General features: G+C 37.8%; 1 protein-coding gene across 1 annotated transcript in view; it reads right to left on the reverse strand.

Moving 5' to 3' along the window:
• Positions 1-1469: 1469 nt before the first annotated feature.
• The window catches only part of LOC126412226 (B-box type zinc finger protein ncl-1-like), a 161881-nt gene continuing 140970 nt past the window's right edge, over positions 1470-22380 (reverse strand). Inside the window, exons 13-16 of the mRNA XM_050081715.1 lie at positions 15950-16143; positions 15653-15816; positions 14395-14627; positions 1470-7362 (exon numbers count right to left, since the gene is read on the reverse strand). Coding sequence (XP_049937672.1) covers positions 7258-7362; positions 14395-14627; positions 15653-15816; positions 15950-16143 — 696 coding nt within the window. The 3' untranslated portion in view covers positions 1470-7257. The remainder of the gene's footprint in view (positions 7363-14394; positions 14628-15652; positions 15817-15949; positions 16144-22380) is intronic.

Raw genomic sequence — 22380 nt, forward strand, 5'->3', positions numbered from 1 at the left:
ACTCTTAAAATATATAAAGCAATCTACATGAGAAAATAATAATTTGGTGCACCTATAAATTTAGAGCTTTTATTTTTTTTATTTTTAGATTTTTAAACTCCAAGCACAAAAGCAATAGAGACAGGACTGATAAATTGATATGTTAATCATGACTCAGGGAAAAATATAAACTACAGCACAAGTGACAAATGGAAGAATCCATGAGTCATGACATTAAAATATAAATATTTCTGTTAACTCATTACCCTTCTTAATGCTCAGAATACAGCAACAAAATGAAGATTATGTACAGATGTAGAATTATCTATTTGCAAAACAGCACTGCCTGACTGGAACAGCACACAAAATACAAACAATTTTGAAAAGTGTGACATCAGACAAAATGTAATTATTAATATTTTAAGAGTTAAAGCTTGAATCTCAGTTTAAAAGCTGTGCTCAGAGCATGCTTAGGACAAAAATACCATTTTTCCATCAAGGAAGAAAAAATAATTTAGGACTAAAGTCAGTGTCCCTCTGTCTGTCTGATCTGCAAATGCTATTAAGCACAGCAAATAAAGAAAAAAAGGTGGATAATGCCATGACTCACTGTCATACAATATTGAACAGACATAAAACAGCAATTCTTTGCAATAAAATAAACAATAAGAAAAAAAACTATGTAAAAAGTTCAAATAATCTACAGATTATCAGTAAATTATTTCAAAAATTTGTACTTGAGCTGACTATAACAAGTGATAAATTTACAGTTGAATAAAAAATATTGTGAACAATACATATTATCATCAGTCAGTAAATCAATAACTCTCAGGAGCCCAATTAAACAATGAATCAATCTATTTAGGGGCCATCTTCAACAATTTGTCGGCAACTATAGGACCTGAACATCAATTATTTGGCACTTACATAAAATTTTGCTTAAAAAGCAACACTGGTTCCAAATAACTAACCCAGGACCACCACAACAGTGCATTATTAAGTACAATGTCATAAGAACCAATATTTGCTCTGCTATCTACATACAGCTGTGCAAAACTGCAGGTACATTCATACTACATATTAATGAACTCCAATTATTAAAAATCTTTGTCTGTTCCATTAAACTTCATTCATAAAAGTATAGACCAGCGAATTATCCAAATTTTTCCCCTTTAAAAAAGTTCTGGTTCATTTATGCATCTCATTTATGTACATGACATACTTACCAAAACAACTCCATTGTTTTGAAAGCAATGTAACGATATTAGGGAAAGAATACTTCAAACATGCCTGTGCGAATATTTCTAAACACGAATTTATTTTTCCTTTTCTTCTAAAAACGAGATAATACTGTTTTCTGTTTTCCCCCTTTACATTTTGGGGAAAGTGCAAATCTTGTGCTATTGTATGATCAACGAATCAGTTACATGAGAGAAAAAAATTATATATATATATATATATATATATATATATATATATATATATATATATATATATATATATTACTGGAAAATATGAAGCACCACAATATTGTTTACAGTTGTTTATTAATAGTGCTGCATAGTTTCATAAAAATATCAAACTACACATCACATAGGAGTAACCTATACCACAAAGAAAATGAGGCGGTTTGTCTCAGAAAGTGCATACAAAATCTAAATGCACGTTAACAACATAAATGGAAGTACAGAGAATACCGACACAAAGCCAAAAATTTTGGAAATATGTGCTTCATAAATTAATTAGTTGTAAAATTTTATGATCCCAAAAAGTACCGTGCATTTTAAAATAATTAAGACGACCAAGAAATTTAAATCTTAAATGTGATGGGCAACAATGCAAGAAGTAGGTTCAAATGGGGGGGTAGGGGGGCTAAACATAATGTAACTTGTGACCTACTCTTGCCAGTACACTTTCAAACAAATGTACATTTTATTAGAAAGTGAATGAAGTATGAGTGTACCTGCAATCAACAGCCATGAAGATGGGCAAAGTTGTAAACATCTTACCTAAGTACATCAGAGAAAACCTTACTAATTTCAATATTGAAGTCAACTCAAAGAAAAACACAGATCTTACTTCAAGAAAAATATGAAAATTTGAGGAACTGCAGTTTTGAGATTATTATTAGATTATAAATCTTTTTGCTCGAATTTATATTAATAGACTTCTTAAATACGATCACAGATGGCCCCTCAGTCACTGAACCCTGTGACTCTGATAATGAAACATCTTTTCAACATATGGGTAAAGTTATATTTTAAGGCTTGGAATGCAATTGCTCAACATTAAAAAATTATCACCTTTTGGCATTATTTACAAATGTGTACAACACAAAGTAAAATTGTATAATTTTATGTTCCTTTTCCTATCACTGGTTTACTTTTAATTTTTTTTTTCCTTTTTACAATTATAATCGGGTATTATTGCACAACTGCATAGAAATGACAGAACTCTCCAAACATGAAAAAGTACAACATAAAATCTCACAACCATTTTTAACATACTGGGCCTACTGTATCACTAATTCTGCCAACTGAAATGTTTTAAATTACTTATCACCAAGTTGACATTTCAACATTGCTATTCTGAGCACTTGATAGATAGCACCTTATCCAAATGCAGAGGAATGAAATCCAATGTCAAGACTACAATGTGTACACATCGAATGAAGAGGGGGAATAACATTCAACATCAGTGGAACAAAAATAGGTACAGTGGCAATACACACAAAATTTTCCCCATAAATATTATACAAATAATACTTCCAAACAGTGCTTCCTAAACATATGTATCTCCTTTTTGTTATTTCTATCATCACTGTAACAGAATAAACAAATTTAAGAGTTTATGCATACACATTTACATTTCAGTTGGCAGGCTGAGTTGAACTCTCAATGGTGCAAGTCATAGCACTTTACGGTCACTGCTCAGTACAGAAAACTGTTGCTGAAATAGGGCTGAACTACTCAAGGTAACAAGTTTTCTTCATAAAGCAGTTCCTGTTATTTTATCCACCGAAACAAAAATGTCAATTCCATAAAATACTTTTATAATTTGTATATTTTTTATTTTTATATATTTTGATGAAATAACATTATGACACATGTCATAATAATATAGAATGCAACAACTGAAAAAGGAAACCAGTAACAAACACCATGAAATGCCACAAAACTTATGGAACAGCCTGATCCAGTCTGAAATAAGGGGTAGTGTGAAAAAGGCTCTGAATAACGTTTTTGGGAAGTACTGATTTCCTCCTTCATTTGCATTTTTAAACAGCCATTTGACCACTGAAAACGCAATATTTTACATAAAATTTTATAAAACTAATTTTCAAATATTAAATAAGATGTATATGAAAAACTTGACAATAAAAAAAGCCTTTGACATATAACACAAATGATAAAATTGAAAAACAATTAAAAGTTCTAAATTATATTGGAAATTTGAGTGGTTAACTATAAGTGAACAACAGAAACCATAAAACTCACTTAACTGCAACTATAATGAAAAATAACAGACTTTTTCTGAGATTTAAAAAATTCTTCTTTATAATTAACTACTAAATTACTTTCCTTAGCAACTAGGAAGACAAAATTAGGTTGCTTCAAATTTAACAACCATAGTGCTAAAATATGTAGCAGGATGAACTTGTTGAACATCCCAACTGACATTATATGTGCAATAGCACAAACTCCATTGGTGGTTGGTATTCCACCTTGGACTATGACATGTTAAGCGTACTAAATTAAGGGAAGAGAAAGACAACCACCTGCACAGCTTCATTATACTCCCAATCGTGACAGTATGAGTTATTCTGTCAAATCAAGACATCTCTCTCTCTCTCTCTCTCTCTCTCTCTCTCACACACACACACACACACACACACACACGCACAAATCACATCACTAGTAATTGAAGTATACACAACTGTACTTCATACAGTTTAAGTGAAGCTCAAAATGTTAATCCAATTTTCTGAGTATTGGAATTATAATCTTTGCCTTCCAACAAGCCATCTAGACTGTGCAAATGGTTGTGGCAGAAAAGCACGAAGGGCAGTGCACATCAATATACTGATTTTATGCCACTGTTTAAGCTGCCTCAATGACCGGTGAGTCACTGACTAATTTCAAAGATGGAACCAGGGATAACGGATTTAAATGTTCACACTACTTTTCTGCACACTTATCTGAGGGATGCCAAATAAGCCTTTGAAGGCATATTTCCTTCTGTGCATCAAAACTTTGAAGGAAATCACGTGGCTACTGGTTCCATTATGGATGGAATGATACACAACAAAGGTCTATACAAATATTAGTGTAGATAATTACAACTGTTTTCTTATAATTTCAATACTGACAAAACTAACAACATTTATTGCTAGTGAATTTGGTGGGGAAACATACGTACAAACTCACCCCTGAAGCAACTTCGCTTCAATTTAAAGAATTCTGTGTTATTGTTTCAATATTCATTTCACTTGTTTAGCAGTTAGGGTGGAAAAATTACTCAATACAGAGTGGCTATCTAAAAAGTAATAACACATTTTGTACACATTGAAAAAGACTTGTGATTTGTAAAAACCATCAAAAATTCTATCACAATTACCACAATATTTTTTTTATATATTTTCTCATTATTGAGGTAAATCATAGGGGGATCAAAATGGAGGTTAGGCACAACTTCTTTGATTAATCACTGTGGTACAGCAAGGTTCAGAAGGTATGCCCAACCTATTAAGGTCAAAAAGTTTCGTAAATATATTTATATACCCAAAACATGTATAAGTTTCTGAGCAGGTTTAATATATATATAATGTATATATGTATATCTTTAAAGAGAGAGTATGTATGTGTAAAATTTTGTTGCTTCAATTAAGTCAAATAACAAAAATATACTGATATTTGTATTAACAATGGATACCCCCTTACAAACTGAAATTGAAGAATAAACTTCTTCACTAATAATTTTGAACTTGTCCCTTATTTATACAGAGAAGACACTGTCAACATGACATAATGGTTTGAAAGGAAACAAGCACCCCTTTAACATTTCAGTTTGCTTTCCTCAAAGGAAGGAGAAGCTACATTATACACATAAATATGTCCTAAACAGACATTTAAGCTTTGATTTTTTTAAAATTTTGTAGACATACAGTTTCATAGAAACATTATGGCTATTTTTTTTAAACCTTACTTGCTAAGTTTTCGCACTAGTAAATACAGGCAGCGCATAATAAAACAACGAGATACTAAGGTCACAACTCATCCTGAAGATACTATTATCACAGGCATTTTTAAAAAGTGATTTTGAATTGTTACTTTTAAAACAGCTTCTTAGGACAAACAAAATTGGGTAAATAAGAATAAAGTTTAATAGCATTTTAGAAAGCTAAACTCAGATTGATAAAGAGGTTGTGACTTCTAGATTAGCCAGAAACACAAAACAGGTGTTTGTCTTATTGCCCATCTACGCACATAGTAATAGTATTCTATGTTGTATGTAATTATATAGAAAAATTCGTTGTTTTCAAAAGAATCAGTAGATAATATCAGACGGAAGGACGAATCACAATTACTAACAAAATACTTCAATTGCTCTGCACTAGTTTTTATAATTTTAAGTTTATAATATTATCACAGAAATTATTTTCAAATGAAGATATGACAAAAACCAGCAATACGTCATTACTATGTTAATAGATGGTTCTATGTGCGTGTAAGTAAGCAATTCACAGACTCGAATATATTCAATATGCAATACATAAACTGACTAACAGTTATTTACAATAACTTAACTTTAGAACACTAAGGACACTTAAACACATTCAATTTATGGTAGTCAACCACATAAATTTATGAAATTTTTAAAGTAGAGGTGAGGTTTCCTTGGGAGACCATTAACCTTGTCATTTAGGTACCACTAATAAAACTTCAACATACCATCTATGATACATAAAAGACGTAGGTTAGGAAACCAATTACACCTTTTGTGTAAATAATTTCGCTTCCAATTTTCTTTGATTCTTTATACAATAGAAAACCAAATTATGGAGTCTGGCTATGTGATGGACATATTTCACCTAACCATACAGGCACTTAAAATATCAGTGAATTATTTAAAAACATACTCCTCAAAACACAAAATGGAAAACTGTTGTGCAGTAAAACAGCACTTTAGAGTAATACATGGGATTTGCAAGAACAACATTTGTCTCCTTGGAAATTGTCTGCCACACTAGCACATTAATGCAGGCATAAAACACCTCATTCTTTTTCACATTCTACAAGTATATCCTACAATAAAATATATCCATTAAGAGAAGAATGGGACATAAGTGGCAATTAAAATGAGGATGGGATGTTTGGGTCTCCAAGTGAAAGGAGGGATAGATGTGAAAAGTGGGAACTGCACAGACATACAATGTACAAGCATGTATGCGAGTACACATAAACATGACCTTCAAACAAAACACACACACACACACACACACACACAGAGCCAAAGGGTAGGAAACACAGAACGTATTTGCTGTCAACAGTTGAGTAAAAAATGGCACTGTCTGACCAAACATTATCAGGATCAAGTTCCTTCTTGCTTAGTAGCCTATCAGCTGAATAAGTCACAGCAAACATTTTAAATACAATTCTCTTTTTAAGATAAAATCAAAATTTCAACCACACATATTAAAAAAGTTATATATGTAGCATAATAAGATGAAAATAAAATGTCCTGAGTAAGTATTGTAATTATTAGTTACACAAAAATATTCAACACACACATATGCAGACACACAGCCATATTATAATACACTCACATACACTTAGAAACAAAAAGTGCTTCTTGAAGCCTTTACAATTAGGAACCATATTACTGCTGCTACTAAATAATTATAATAATTTAGTTCGTAAAAGTCAACAAATATAAAATAATAATTAGTGTAAATATTTAACTCCAGTATTTGTCTATTTGGATAATTTGCTAAATGCACTTCCACAATAATACAGTTTATCAATCAGTTTTAAAATAGACTTCTGCCTATACTAAATATATTCCCCCCCACATTCATCTGAAACAATTTACAGCCTAAACAGGCAATAGTGTTCACAATAAAGATCTATTGTTCTTTACCTGACTGGCTATTGATAATCATTAGCATTTTAATGCGAGATCATCTATAACTCCCTGTAATTCGAATGAACTAAAATCTAATTTGTGGCTTACTCACAACAGCTATTGTCCTTTCATTTTTCAATCACTAATGATTTTCTACATTATATAAAGTGTATTGAGAACCAACACATGGTGATTGTTCTTAGCTAGAGTGACCACATAACCCTCTGACGTGATCTTTAGGCCACAGCAACGAGACACCTGCAGAAAATAGTGTAGTAAGTATACTAATGCTAATTTTATTTTCATTATGAGTTAAATTAATTCAATAATAAACATCTTATAACAGAAGTTATAATGCCCTGTAAGATGTAACAAAGCATCAAACCGAAGTCTGAATCTAGGCAGTACAGAAGACAGCAGGCAAATACACACATATAAAAAATGTGAATGTGTAGTTAAAAAGTCACCAGTTTTAACTCTCATTGCAAACAGAATAAGTCTGAGGCATGTAAAACAGTTTATTATATATCTACATCAACGTCATTACAACTGAAAACCTTTTGGAAATACTGCTGTGTTCAATGCTTCCCTTAAGGACTATAGATGAAAACTGACATAAGCAATATGTGTAAGTTGTATGGGAAGAAGAAGAAGAAGAAGAAGAAGAAGAAGAAGAAGGAATTACTGAAAATGAAGCCACTCAACTATTTCAAAAATTGCTAAAGCAGTAAAAACAGTGTATGAGAGTTACTGATCAAAAACCAGCTAAACTACATCAGATTGTGGGTAAGTATATTTTTCCTCTCGTAAATGAAGTGCTATTTATTATAGAACTAATATTCGTAACCAATCAACAACTGAAAGGAAACACTGAGTGATAAGATGACATCAGGAACTCTGGCAGTAACAGCAAGTGTTTTTGGACACAAAGCTTCTGGCCATCGTAATTGAAGGAGGTTTCATTAATTATTTGTCTATACCAATTAATACCAACAGTTGTAACCTATGAAAACAACTGTAATCTACGACTGTCTCATCTTGGTAACAAATATGACAAAACTGAAGCGTTGTGTATCTTTTGCACAATACAATGATGCCAGTTCCATGTTTGTACACTGAACAGTTAGCCTGCTGTAGCGAGTTGAATGAAATATTTCTTCCATGCCGGATGCGGCAGATGTGAATAAAACATAGAATGTAACTTTATTCTTGGAATTTTAGAGAACATTCTCATGTTCACATGAATAAAGCGAGTCAGAGAATATACTTCACTGAGAATGTTCTCACTTTGAGTAAATGGGTGAGGGGAAATCACTCAACATGAAGAACATTCGTTGATTTTCCATGAATAAAATTAGATAAGTTTCTCACAAGAGAGAACATCCTCCATTTATTGAAGTGAGCTCTTTTACATACTTCGAGCTGAGTAAGTTCTGTTGAGGTTTAAGTTTTACCTGGTTTTTAAGTGAAAATAGCAGAATTTATGTTGGTTGAAAGGTAAAAAAATATACAGTTAAAAGAAATACTAAAGAGAGAAACTGTCTTAAGTTTATACAGGTTAAACAATAGAAACATTATTTGGCTGACAAACTTCCTTCCCAAAAATTATGAAAGTAGAGAGGGGCGGCCTATCAAATAAAGCAGAAATGAAAACATTTTTGTGCTATTTAACAGACCCGAGTTTTCAGACTAGTGTGTGACTCCAGACGCCAGTGTCAGACATTTTTAGATGCTCATCATCACATTTTCTCACAGCACTCATCCATCAGAGAACATGCTTTGAATTATTTTATTCATATGAAACAGAGAACTTTCTCAGTGAATGTTCTTTTGCTCTGAGAATCTTCTCCAAAGAATGTTCTCTTTTTTATTCAGACATCCCCAAGGCCTCCTTTGAGATGCCATTAAAACTGCCCTTCTACTGCTTTAATGTGTGTGATGTCGAATTGTCTGAACCAAATGCATGTGCAAAAGAAGCGAACATGATAAGGAATTGTTTAAATTAATACCACAGGGTTGACTATTTTATTTATTTTCATTACTTTTATTTGGTATGAATGACAAGAAACATATATACAGTGGTGGTCAAAATAATAGAGCCACCTGGCAGAGGTTTGGAATAAAGTGCACATTTATTACTTGACATGTTTGAACTATGATGGAAACCATTACAACCGAGTCACATTGTACTATAGTCAGTTAAATCGATAACACAACACAAAATAATCAGTAATAATCGATAATATTCAAAAGAATACCAGACCACAGGGTCAAAAAAATAGAGCCAATTGAAACAAATATATTGTACTTGATCTCAGTCTTATGAAACGTACAGGAACAGTCTTTTTTGCATAGGACTGCATTAGTACTTCGTGGGGTAACCCTTATTTTTGAGGATTGCCCCGCACCTCTTACCCATAGAGTCTACTAAACGCCTGCATTCGTCACTACTGATCGCATACCAGGCTCTCTGGATTTCTTCCCACAGTTTTTCTGACGATGTAGCTTTTGAGCGGTCAATTCTCTTGTCTAAGATCTCCCATAAGTTCTCAATGGGTGATGCGTCAGGGGACGGAGGTGGCCACTCTAATACTTCGATATTGTGCTCTTGAACAAACTGCCTTATGATCCTTGCAGTTTGCTTTGGATCGTTATCGTGCTGAAATTTCCATTTCAGTGGCATTTCCTCTTCAGCATAAGGCAGCATCACATTTGCCAAGATGTCTTTGTACATTTCTGCGTTCATTATGCCGTTGATACGGTGTATTGGACCAATGCCGTACCACGAAAAACATCCCCATACCATAACACTTCCGCCATCGTATTTCACAGTTTTTAAAGTGTACTTGGGATTAAATTCCTGGTTTGGTGGGCGGCGCACATAGACTTTTCCGTCTGAGGCAAACCTATTAAACTTGGATTCATCGGACCAAAGGATGTTCCTCCACCAAGTATTAGGTTTTTGTTCATTTCTCCGGGCAAAGGCTAACCTTTTCCGAACATTAGCTTGTGAAACATGTGGCTTCTTTCTTGCAATGCGCCCATTCAATTTTGCAGATCTCAGTCGCCTTTGAATCGTTGAGGTTGATGGTTGAACATCATGTTCGTCGCTAAACAAAATGGCTTTCAGTCGTGGTGTTGACAAAAATGGGTCTTTCTTCACTTCCCTAGTGATGAGTCTGTCTACGCGAGGAGTAGTTACACGAGGTCGCCCCCTGTTCTCCACCTGCGGCTTTGTTTGTTTTGACCGTCTCATGGCGTTCTGGACTCGTTTTCGCGAAACGTGCAAGACATTGGCTATTTTATTCATGGACATCCCACTTTTGAACATCCGGAACATTACTATACGCTCATCTTCACTGGTATGCTTTGCTCTGCCCATCTAGACGAATGTAAACAAAACCACACGTCAATTTACATACAAAACAACTGCATAAAAATCAATTTAAAGGCACATGTGTAAAGCGGCTCTATTATTTTGACCCATAAGATTCTTACCTTTATGCCTCTTTTCACACGTCTAGCTCAAACGCTTCCTTTCGGACGACTAAAGATAGCAGCAACGTCTTCCCTGATGTTGTCTACAAGGAACTGACAACACGGCACTCGTGGCGATTTCGCGAACTAATAGATATCCTAGTTCTTAATCTCGTCAATAGAGGTGGCTCTATTATTTCGACCGCCACTGTATAAGTTTAACATATCAGTTTCATAAAACATAGTTGCAGTTCAGTGTAGCTTGACACAAGGTTTCTCTGTTGCACAAAGAAAGTCTTAATTGTTTTCACACTTTTTCATGCTTTGGAATTTGTGATTTTAGATAACTTTTTCCATTCTCATACCAGAATATGCAATATCTTTGGTGTACTCCAGATAGCATTCAAAACAGTCAAATTCCCATGGAAAAGAGCTCTAGAATTGGACAACACATACAATCCACTGTTCTGTAGTTTTGCTAAAACGATAACTCTTCAAGTCCAAAATACAGAGTACTTCCTCGAAACACAAATGGAGAATTGTAAAGTTTACCAAAACGTCAGTTTTAAGTCACATCCATAAAATAATAATATGCACTATCAACAGAAGGATGGAGTGAGAGTTACAAAGGACAACCCACATTTTACAAAATTTGAAGATTTTAAAACTTCTTACAACGTTGACAGAATGAATTCTCTGAAATTCTGAAGTTATCAGGGAGAAACTGTATTGTGCAAAAGGTGATCTACAACTTTTAAGGAATATGAAAAAGAAACAGAAATTGAGTAGCGAATGTTACAACATTGTAGTCCCAACACATGAAGTGAAAGCATACTGCCAAAAGAACACTGCTACAAACTCTGAAATGTCTGTTCACATGTCAGAAAAATGTTATCATAAATAACAATTTCACACACAAACTGTTAAAAAAAGTCACCTTTAGTGAGTTTCGAACTCTGAACCATTGGTACAATGATTTGGTGCTCTGCCAATTAACCTACCAGAGAACTTTACATTCAGAGCTTACACATATGCTTTTCCTATACTCCGTAGTTCTAGTGTTACTTTTAATTACCATTTACGCATCTTCTACTGGACGACAGCACGCAGCATGAACTAATCCAGTATTTTAGGTGATACTCTATCGACACACAATATTTGGTACCGATCTGAGTGTCTGACATCTGGAGGTAATGATTGTCAGAAGGACCAACTCAGCATACAGGAAACTCAAAAGAACCTTCGGTGAAGTTAAGAGCAAGGGTGGTTACATTATAAAAGCAAGGGTGGTAACATTAAGAGTGTAATGGAAATTCCACTGCTTAATGCAGATGAGAGAGTGAATAGGTGGAAAGAGTACACTGAAGGCCTCTACAAGGAGGAAGATTTCTCTAATGGAATAGAAGAAGAAGCAGGTGTCAATTTAGGTGAGAGAGGGGATCCAGTATTAGAATCAGAATGTAAGAGAGCTTTGGAGGACTTCCAATCAAATGAATCAGAATGTAAGAGAGCTTTGGAGGACTTCCAATCAAATGAGGCAAAAGAGATAGATAACATTCCATCAGAATTTCTAAAATCATTGGGGGAAGTGGCAACAAAACTGTTATTCACGTTGGTGTGAAGAATGTATGAGTCTGGTGACATACCATCTGACTTTCGGAAAAATATCATCCACAAAATTCCAAAGACTGCAAGAGCTGGAAAGTGTGAGAATCATCGCACAATCAGCTAAACATCTCATGGATCCAAGTTGCTCCCAAGAATAATATACATAAGAATGGAGAAGAAAACTGAGGAGGTGTTAGATGAGGATCAGTTGGTTTTCAGAAAGGTAAAGGCACCAGAGAGGCAATTTTGACATTGTGGTTGATAATGGAAACGAGACTAAAGAAAAATCAAGACACGTTCATTGGATCTGTCGACCTCGAAAAAGCGTTCAACACTGTAAAATGGTGCAAGATGTTCGAAATTCTGAGAAAAACAGGAGTAAGTTGTAGGGAGAGACGGGTAATATATGAGACGCCCTTGCTGGTGCTTCACATGTGGTATTTTTTGTGTGTGCCACCAGAAGTTTCGGACTGTTCTGGCAGGTGCCACATCCATAGCACAGCATCAAAACAGCATCTACATACGACTTGCATTACAAGCAGCATGATGTTATTTAATTCTAGTGTGCAGAAAAACAAACCACAATGAACATCCATAAACATTTGTGTGCAGTGTATGACGATGCTGCAGTTGATAGGAGTACAGTTGGGTGATGGGTAAAGAAAATTACTGCCTCAGGAAATGGAAAAACAGAGCTCCATGGTCATCCATGTTCAGGACGTCCTGTCACAGCCAATGCTCCAAACATGCTAAATCGTGTGGATGCCATTATTCGTGCCGACCAGCGCACCACAACTTGACAACTGGCTCTACGCACTTTGAAGATGACGCGAGTGTCAGTCATGCAGTGATAACATGGGTACACCTACAGGACAAGAGATTTCGCCAGCAGGGAATACATGCTCTTCCACAATGTTGGCGTACAGCCACAGAATGCAATGGAGACTGCATAGAAAAATAGGACATGGACAAGACATGTTGATGTATATTGTCACCAAATTCTGACACTTAACAATAAAAATGTTGTGTGGAAAAAAAATGTTGGGCATTACTTATTGAACGACCCTTATACATTATGTACAAGAGTCAAGAGAGAATAGTAACAGTGAACAACCAAGAACTATATGCTCGGATTAAAAAGGGAGTAAGACGCGTGCAGTCTTTCGCCCCTACTGCTCAATCTGTACACTGAAGAAGCAATTGTGGAAATAAAAGAAAGGTTCAAGGGTGAAATTAAAATACATGGTGAAAGGATATCAATGATATCTTACTTGGAGTGAACACCTACAACTTTCAGCTATGTTTTCCTATTATCTGCTCTAAAATATACCTCAAATTCGACAATAGTAATGGACAATGTGGCTTTCCGCTCTGCTCTGTTAGATAAAAATTCTAGAAATGCAGTGGATGAGAACGGGTATTTTGTTCTGGGTAGATAAAAATGTACCACATAGAAAACTGAACCTGGCATGAATAGAGTGGAGCTGATGGACCTTTATAGGCTGTACAAAGAAAAAAAAAGCCACACTTGTGTAATTGACAAACTGACTGCAGTGAAAACATATACACTAATCAGGCTTCCTGCATACTGCCCTAAGTGAAAAGTAATTTGGCAGCAAACTATAAAAAGTTTATTCCCAGTGAGATGAAAATTCTGACAAAGAAACTATTGTGATTGTTACCCAACAGGACTAGTCTCGGGTTGTGAGCCACACCACGAAGATAGTGAACACGAATCTGTAAAGGTTTGCTTGAATATAGCAAAAATAATTATTTCTGTTGGTTCCAATACCAGTTCTCGGTCAGAGGAAGAAAAATTGTGCCATTTACATCAAGACTGCAACTAGCAACTATTTAGAAAGTATTCAGTAATGTAAATGCCCTGTTTAGAATTGTTATTTGTTTATTACTTAAAAATGCTTCAAAGACAGCCAGAACAATCATGTGCCGAAAACAGGTGTGGCCCCTCAGACACATGCTGGCAACAATGCCACCCTCCACACAGTATTTTAAAAGGCACTTCTATGTCACACAGACAGAGTAATTAAAATGGTAGAGAAACATAGCAAAATTTTGGTTTATTGAGCCTCACTCAACCAACCACTATAATTGTGTAATTTATACACATATTACACAAACTGAAATAGTCCCAAAATTATCTGCCTTAATATTATGTAAAAAAAAGTATTTCTATCTTTAACTTACCTTGACATGGGGGCATTCAAATTCTGATAGCAAAACACCATCTCTTGAGAACACAGCCACATGAAAGCGATTTCCATGGGAATCGCCAACTAAAACATCACCGGCATCTGATATGTCTATTCCATTGGGAAAATTTGTAATGTTTTCATATCCAATGCGACGCAAAAACTGGCCTTCTTCATTGAATACCACAACACAATGTCCTTTAAAATCACATACAAAGTACTCTTTACCTGAAAAAGAAGTAGAACTAAAGTAACTTTTTGTAATAAAACTTTACTTTAAAAATTAAACACATCCAATCACCAAAAGTAACTTCATTATTGATTAGCAACATGAATGGAGGAATATTGCACGAGAGAAACTCAGAGATTAATATCCCGTTGGTATAGACCATTATGGACGGAACTCTAGCTCGGATGGCCAAAAATGAAGGAGGGGGGTTAATAGCTACGGCCATGTTTAAATGGCAGAGGGGACGCGGGATGCCAGAAATGACATCAAAATTGCACTAGTTGATAGGGAATTTCAATTTTACTTTCCCACTTTGTATCACATATATCTTTCAAAACAAGTGGCCAATTAACCGATTGTGTATGCCAACTAATGTGCATAATTCTTTCTTTTTTCTTCTGAGGTTTGCTTTCTGATGAAGGAATCCATTGTTCCAAAAAAAAATGGGAGATCTGCTTGGTGATGTTTTATGAGACTGAATGTGGAAAAGATGCTGATCACATTAGTCTCAGCATGATCACTGGCAGCCAGCTGGTCAAGGATTATGTTTAATACATGCCACTGAAATGAAATATTAAGTGTAACACTATTTTTCATCGGTTCAAATAAGTGTTTGTGTTATTTCAGCATAACAAATGATGCGGAAAGAAAATAAACATGAAATTCATCAAGTATGTTGCAGGTACATAAGCCATATTGGTAATATGGCCATAAAAATTTGAAATGCTTAAGTCTATGTGTTGCTCACTGCCCTGTTAAGAAGCAATACTTTCAAGAACATGGTCAATTTGTAGGTGCGCTGAAAATAGAGAGGATCACATGAGCGCAACTCAAATTCCTGTTGATGGCACACCAAAGTGTAATTCATGCAAGTGCAAAGAACATTTTCTGTATGTGAATACTCACAATATTTCTCACATTTCTGCAATTGCTTTGCCTTTCCATGTTGTGTACATTTTTACATGTTGCTGCTTTTTGCATTAATTATTTTTTATGGAAGCTGCAACAGTGAGAAATTACTTACCACTGATTGCAATATCTGATGGTTCTCTCATATATTCACTGCAGTCAAACCAATGAATGAGTTCACCACCTTCTGATATAACAAAGACAGTTGGGGACACACTATCCACTGCAACAATATGACTCTGTGATGTAACTGCCAGTCCAGCAACAATATCTATGTACCTGAAACAGAAAGTTTCCAGTTATCACTCACAACAGTAAAGACAAAGTATTAAATATTAAGTTATTTGTATTACATTGAATTACCATAACTAGTTTAAATGGTAATGTCTAACATTTTTGCTGACTGTCTAACCTGATTGCTATTTTCTTCACAAAATGGCCACTTTTTGTAAAAATTTGCATTCGAGACCTTTCATTGCCACGATCACAAACCACAAATTTTCCACTATTTCTCATTACAGCCACTTTACGTGGATACCACAGTTGGCCCTCCTCTCTTCCTGGTATACCAAACTGAAATTTGAATGTTCCAGTTTTTTCAAACACCTACAGAAAAAAATACTATTAAGAATGGCTTCACACAGAGACGATTAAAGATTATATTTGTTAATAAGAGAACAATAAAAGTTATGATGTTTACAGTTGTACCTACAACAATGTCACAGTCTGCTGCTACAACAAGCATTTTAGTTTTGTCATCAAATTTATTCTGTATATTAGATCACCTTTTTCTTTTTTTACTAAGGAGAGATACATTACTAAGGCCTCAATATCATAATAGTTTATGCATTTCATTTGTGGGTGCTTAACACCCATCAAAATGTTGCACCTACGATTGGGGAGGGATTGTAAAGTGAAAGGTTAAACCTTGACCATAATGTAGTTATGTTCAAATCTCTACTTCTCATTGAATGAGCACATTTTACATCATGCTCTTGAGATAGCCACATATTTAGCAATAATATGTAACTGCTCATTTGACAATAAATCTGTACCTGAAGACTGGAACATTGCACAGGCCATACCAAGGAAACTGAACTCATCAGCGGAATTATTGACTCTCTCACTGACATCAATTTGCAGGAGGAATATGGAACATATATTGTGTTCGAGTAAGCATTACAGGCCATCTGCTGTTTGTGACCCGCATAAAAATTTACAAAGACACCTGAGCAGCCTTCTTGGACTGTTTGCAGATGATGATGATGGTGTTTACTGTCTAGTACACTTTCCAGATTAATGATACAAATTACCAGAGACCGCAAAACGCAGAATGTATTTTTGTCAAAAATCATTTTTGTGAAATTGTTTGTAAATGATTAGATGCACAAATTTAAAATGTTACTCTACATGAGTCACGACAAACAAAGTCTTAATTCTTTGAAACTGACTGTTAAAACAATGAAGCTTACTGGCAGATTAAAACTGTGTGCTGGACCAAGACTCGAACTTGGGACCTTTGTCTTTTGCAGGCAAGTGCTCTACCAGACACGACTCATGACCGGTCCTCACATCTTTAGTTCTGTCAGTACATCATCTACTACATTCCAAACTTCACAGAAGCTCTCCAGCAAAACTTGCAGAACTAGCACTTCTGGAAGACAGGAAATTGCAGAGACATGACTCTGCCACAGCACTTTCCCACAAAAACAAAGGTCCCGAGTTCTAGTCTGGGTCTGGCACACAGTTTTAATCTGCCAGGAAGTTTCATATCAGCCCACACTCCACTACAGAGTGAAAATTTCATTCTGGCGCACCCTCTGCTACAGAGTGAAAATTTCAGTGTTTATAGTGCACTTTTTGACTGGACTTTTGCACAAACTTCAACAGTGGAACAATAAAAAGAATGAAGTCCTCAACATTAGTAACTACTAAAATTACTAAAAATATTCATGTTGATTCCTGTTGCAACTCAACTAATTTACTTGGCAGAGCTGAATAAACTGGAGATGAGAGTTAATTCTCGATTCTCATGGAAATGGGTGAGACGTGGGCTAGCCAGGCTCTCACATCAGGAGTGACCTGCTGATACAAGTACTGTCACCACAGCATGGAGCAGTTACCAGACAGTCCAGCCAAGCAGAGGGACCAGAACTGTAATATTATCAATGCAACAGAAATGCATGAGCTGCTGAGGTGTTGGCGACCTGATTGCTTCACATCCGAGCTATTACTCTACTGGGGCTTGTATGATGGAAATTGGTGCCAAGGCAAAACAAGGATGGGCCAAGCTTTTATAAACACTATTCATTTCTCAACAGAAGCATGCAGCCTGACAGCCGCCAGCTACAAGGGGAGGATCACAATGGACTTCAATGACATGAGTAAAAAAGCTGCCTCCACCGTATGCTGTTGCTGCTAGCTGTAATCCTACTGTTTGCACTGAGTCAATGCTGTTGACTTAGTGCCCTCCAAGCGGTAGCCCACTTGTGAGCCTATTTCAGCAGCTGCTTACCTCCTGCCCTGATGGTCTACTGCTCGGGTCTGGGACCGTGCAGTCAGCACTGCGTGTGTGAGCAAACTCCTTGTTGTCCACCTGTACTTGCATGGGCATGCGCTGTTGCTAAGAGCCACACACTTCCATGCTGGATCTAAGGTGTGATTCTGTGTGCCCCAGACGCCCTGACATGAGCTGCGTGGCTGCCACCATCCTGTGCAAAAGCAGTGTCGCAGGATGCCAAACACTAATGACATCAGTGTCCTGCCATCATCACTTCAATGGCCAAGCAACACCACGGGTCAGCAGAGATGACGAGCTACTCACTGACTGCAGCAACTTCTCACCTTTCATGTACAGCTTACGCTTTGGCGGGGCGTTTGCTTCTCCATGCATTCTCACAACTGTTGAAGTTTTCTGAGCAATAAAAATGTTTGTTTTAACAATGCTGTTTTCATGAAAAGACGACAGCCCAGTTCCAATTAGGAATTAAATTACGGATAACTTAAATTGGAGCCATCACATGGGAAATGTTGTGTAGAAAGCAAACCAAAGACTGCATTTTACTGGTAGAAAGTTGGAGCCATCACATGTGAATGACAACATTTTACTCGCAGAAGACATAGAACAAATGTACAATGAAAAATCCATGGAATATGACAAAATTATGGAAATAATAGCTGCTACTCACCATATGGTAGAGATGCTGAGACACAGATAGGCACAAAAAGACTGTCAGAAAATAAGCTCTCAGCCAATGGGCCTGCATCACACACACACACACACACACACACACACACACACACACACACACACACACACACACATGCAACTCTCATACACATGGCCACAGTCTGGCTGTTGAGGCCAGACTGAGTGGCAGCACATGATGGGAGAAGCAACCAGATGCCAGATGGTGAGGGTAAGGAGGAGGCTGGGGCTGGGGAGAGGGAGTGGTAGCAGGTTAGTGGTGGGAGATGGTGAAGTGCTGCTTGTGGGAGCATACAGGTATGAGGTGGAGAGGGGGTAGGGCAGCTAGGTAAGGTCCGGGAGGTTAGATGAAGGGGAGGGGAGGGGGTAGTGGAAAAGGAGAGAAGCAAAAAAGACTGAGTATGTTGGTGGAATAGAGGGCAGTGTAGTGTTGGAATGAGAATGAGGAAGAGGCTAGATAGGTATGGGCAATGACTAACGAAGGTTGATGCCAGAAGGGTTATGGGGGTGTAGGATGGAATTCCCACATGCAAAATTCAGAAAGGCTGGTGTTGGTGGGATCAAGGTGACATGGGCTGTGAAGCAGTCATTGAAATGAAGAACGCCGTGTTGGCCAATGTGGTCAGGAACGGAGTGATCCAGTGTTTTTAGGCCAGTTTGTTGGTATCTACCCAGGTGGACAGACAGCTTGTTGGTTGTCATGTCCACGTAGAATGCAACACAGTTGCAGCTTAGCTTGTAGATCACATCACTGGAACACAATGGCTGCAGCTTAGCTTGTAGATCATATGACTGGTTTCTCAGGTAGCCCTGCACTTGATGGTATAGGTGATGGCTCGTGACTGGACTCTAGTAGCTGGTGATGGGAGAATGAATGGGACGGGTCTTGAATCTAGGTCTATTACAGAGATATGATTTATGAGACAAGGAGTTGGGAGCAGAGGTTGTGTAGGGATGGACACGGATATTGTGCAGGTTCATGCTCATTTCAGGGCGTGACAAGAGGTAGTTAAAACCATGGCAGAGAATGTGATTCAGTTGCTGCAATCCTTTGTGAGTCACGAGTGGAATGTTCCTCTGGGCCAGATGGAGGGGACTTTGGGATATGGTAATTGACTAGATAAGCCAAGGGGGATCTGTTTTTGTACAATGCTGGGATGGTATTTACAGTCTGTGAAGGCCTCAGTGAGACCTTTGGTGTATTTTGAGAGGGGCTGCTTGTCACTGAAGATGCAACAGCCGCAGGTGGTTAGACTGTATGGGAGGGATTTCTTGGTACAGAATGGGTGGCAGCTGTGAAGTGGAGGTATTGCTGGGGGTTGGTAGGTTTGATATGGACGGAGATACTGATGTAGCCACCTTTGAGGTGGAGGTCAACATCGAGGAAACTGGCTTGTTGGGTTGAGTAGGACCAGGTGAACTGAATGGGGAAAAGGTGTTGAGGTTCTGGATGAAAATGGGTAGGATGTCCTCACCCTCCGTCAGATCAAGGAGATGTCATCAATGGATCTGAACCACTTGATGGGTTTGGAATTGTGTGTGTTAAAGAAAGATTCCTCTAAATGGCCAGTGAACAGGCTGGCATAGGATGGTGCCATGCGGGTGCCCATAGCCATACCCCAGATTTGTTTGCAGTTGATGCCTTCAAAGGAGAAGTCATTGTGGGTGAGGATATAGTTGGCCATGGCAACTAGGAAGGAGGTTGTAGGTGTGAATCCGTTGGGCATTATGAAAGGTAGTGTTTAACAGCGGTAAGCTCACGCGCATTAGAGATGTTAGTGTAAAGGGAGATGGCATTAATGGTGACGAGCAAGGCACCATGTTGTAAAGGAACAGGAACTATGGGGAGTCGGTGGAGTGAATGGCTGATATTTTTATACAGGACGGTATGTTGCAGGTAATAGACTGAAGGTGTTGGTCTACGGGAGCAGAGACTCTTTCAGTGAGGGCACAATAACTGACCACAATTGGCCATCCTGGCTGTTTGGGTTTATGGACTAAGGAATCATGTAGAAGGTAGGAGAGCGGGTAGTAGTACAGGTGATTTTTTTTTTTTTTTTGGGGGGGGGGGGGGGGGGGATGGATTCCAGGGAGAGGTTCTGGGGTGCGCAGAAGATATGAGGAGAGACTGGAGATAATGCTGGATTTCTGGAATGGGGTCACTGTGGCAGGTAGATGAATCTGGCAAAGTCTCTCTGTCAGGTAATCCTTGCAGTCCAAAACAACAGTTTTGCTTTGTCTGCAGGTAGGATGATAATGTAGGGATCAGTTTCTAGGCAGTACATTGTGTTTCTTTCCGTGAATGTAAGATTAGTTTGCATGTTGAGGAGTTATGGTGAGATAAGGTTAGAGGTCAAGAAATTCTGGAAAGTTAATGGGGTGATCTGGGTCAGTGGGCGTGAATCACAGATGGACGGAGGAGTGAACTGAGTCAGGCAGGGTTTAACACTGTCCTGACCATTATCCTTCTCACCCCTCCCACAGTGATATTCTGCTGCCCACAGAACCTACATAACATTGTCCATCCCTACACAACCTCTGCTCCTAACCCCTTGCCTCATGGATCATATCCCTGTAAGAGATCTAGATGCAAGACCTGTTCCATTCATTCTCTCGCCACCACCTACTCCAGTCCAGTCACAAGCATCACCTATCCCACCAAAGGCAGGGCTACTTGTGGAAACCACTCATGTGACCTACAAGCACCAGTCATGTGACCTACGAGCTAAGCTGCAAGCACTGTGCTGCATTCTATGTTGGCATGACAACCAACAAGCTGCCTGTGTGCATGAATGACCACCAACTGCGGCTAAGACACAGCTGGACTATCCCGTTGCTAAGCATGCTGCCCAACATTTCAATGACTGCTTCAGGACCCGTAACATCTGGATCCTTCCCACCAACACCAGCTTTTCTGAACTGTGTTGGTGGGAACTTACCTGCAATATATCCTACACTCCAGTTAACTCTCTCCTGGCCTCAACCTTTGTTAGTCATTTTCCTTATCTTGCCCCTTCCGTGTTGCCATTCCAACACTACACAACCCTCTATTCCACCAAAACATCCAGTCTCTTTACTTTTTTCCTTTTCCGCTACCCGCCTGTCTAACAGTGACTACACTTAGATGCCCTTATGTCTCTCCACCTCATCCCTGTATGCTCCCACATGCAGCACTTTACTATACACCACCCCTACCCTGCCACTCCCCCTCACTGCTCCAGCCTCCTCCTTACCTCCACCACCCAGTTGCTTCTCCCTACAAGCGCTGCCACTCACAGTCTGGCCTCAGCAGCCAGAGACTCTGTGTGCACGCGCGTGCGAATAGTCTTTTTTGTTGTGCCTATCTGCAGTTCAACATCACCTCTACAGAATCTCTACTATATGGTGAGTAGCAACTATTCTTTTCATAATTTTGCCATAGAACCAATCTACTGAAGATACTGCCTACATTATGGTTGTCCTTCCTGTTCTGTAGTGGTACAGCACAATATAGGGATCCTTACCATATAGGATTGACAAAGGCATTGAGAAAGATCAAAGATCAAAGGTGGGTAGACAGGTATGTACTATCAAGAAATCGAGGGGGGGTTGGGGGGGGGGGGGGGGTTCAATTACTCCATGTACTTCACCTGAAG

The sequence above is a fragment of the Schistocerca serialis genome, chromosome 7, assembly GCF_023864345.2.
Source record: "Schistocerca serialis cubense isolate TAMUIC-IGC-003099 chromosome 7, iqSchSeri2.2, whole genome shotgun sequence".
Lineage (NCBI taxonomy): Eukaryota > Metazoa > Arthropoda > Insecta > Orthoptera > Acrididae > Schistocerca > Schistocerca serialis.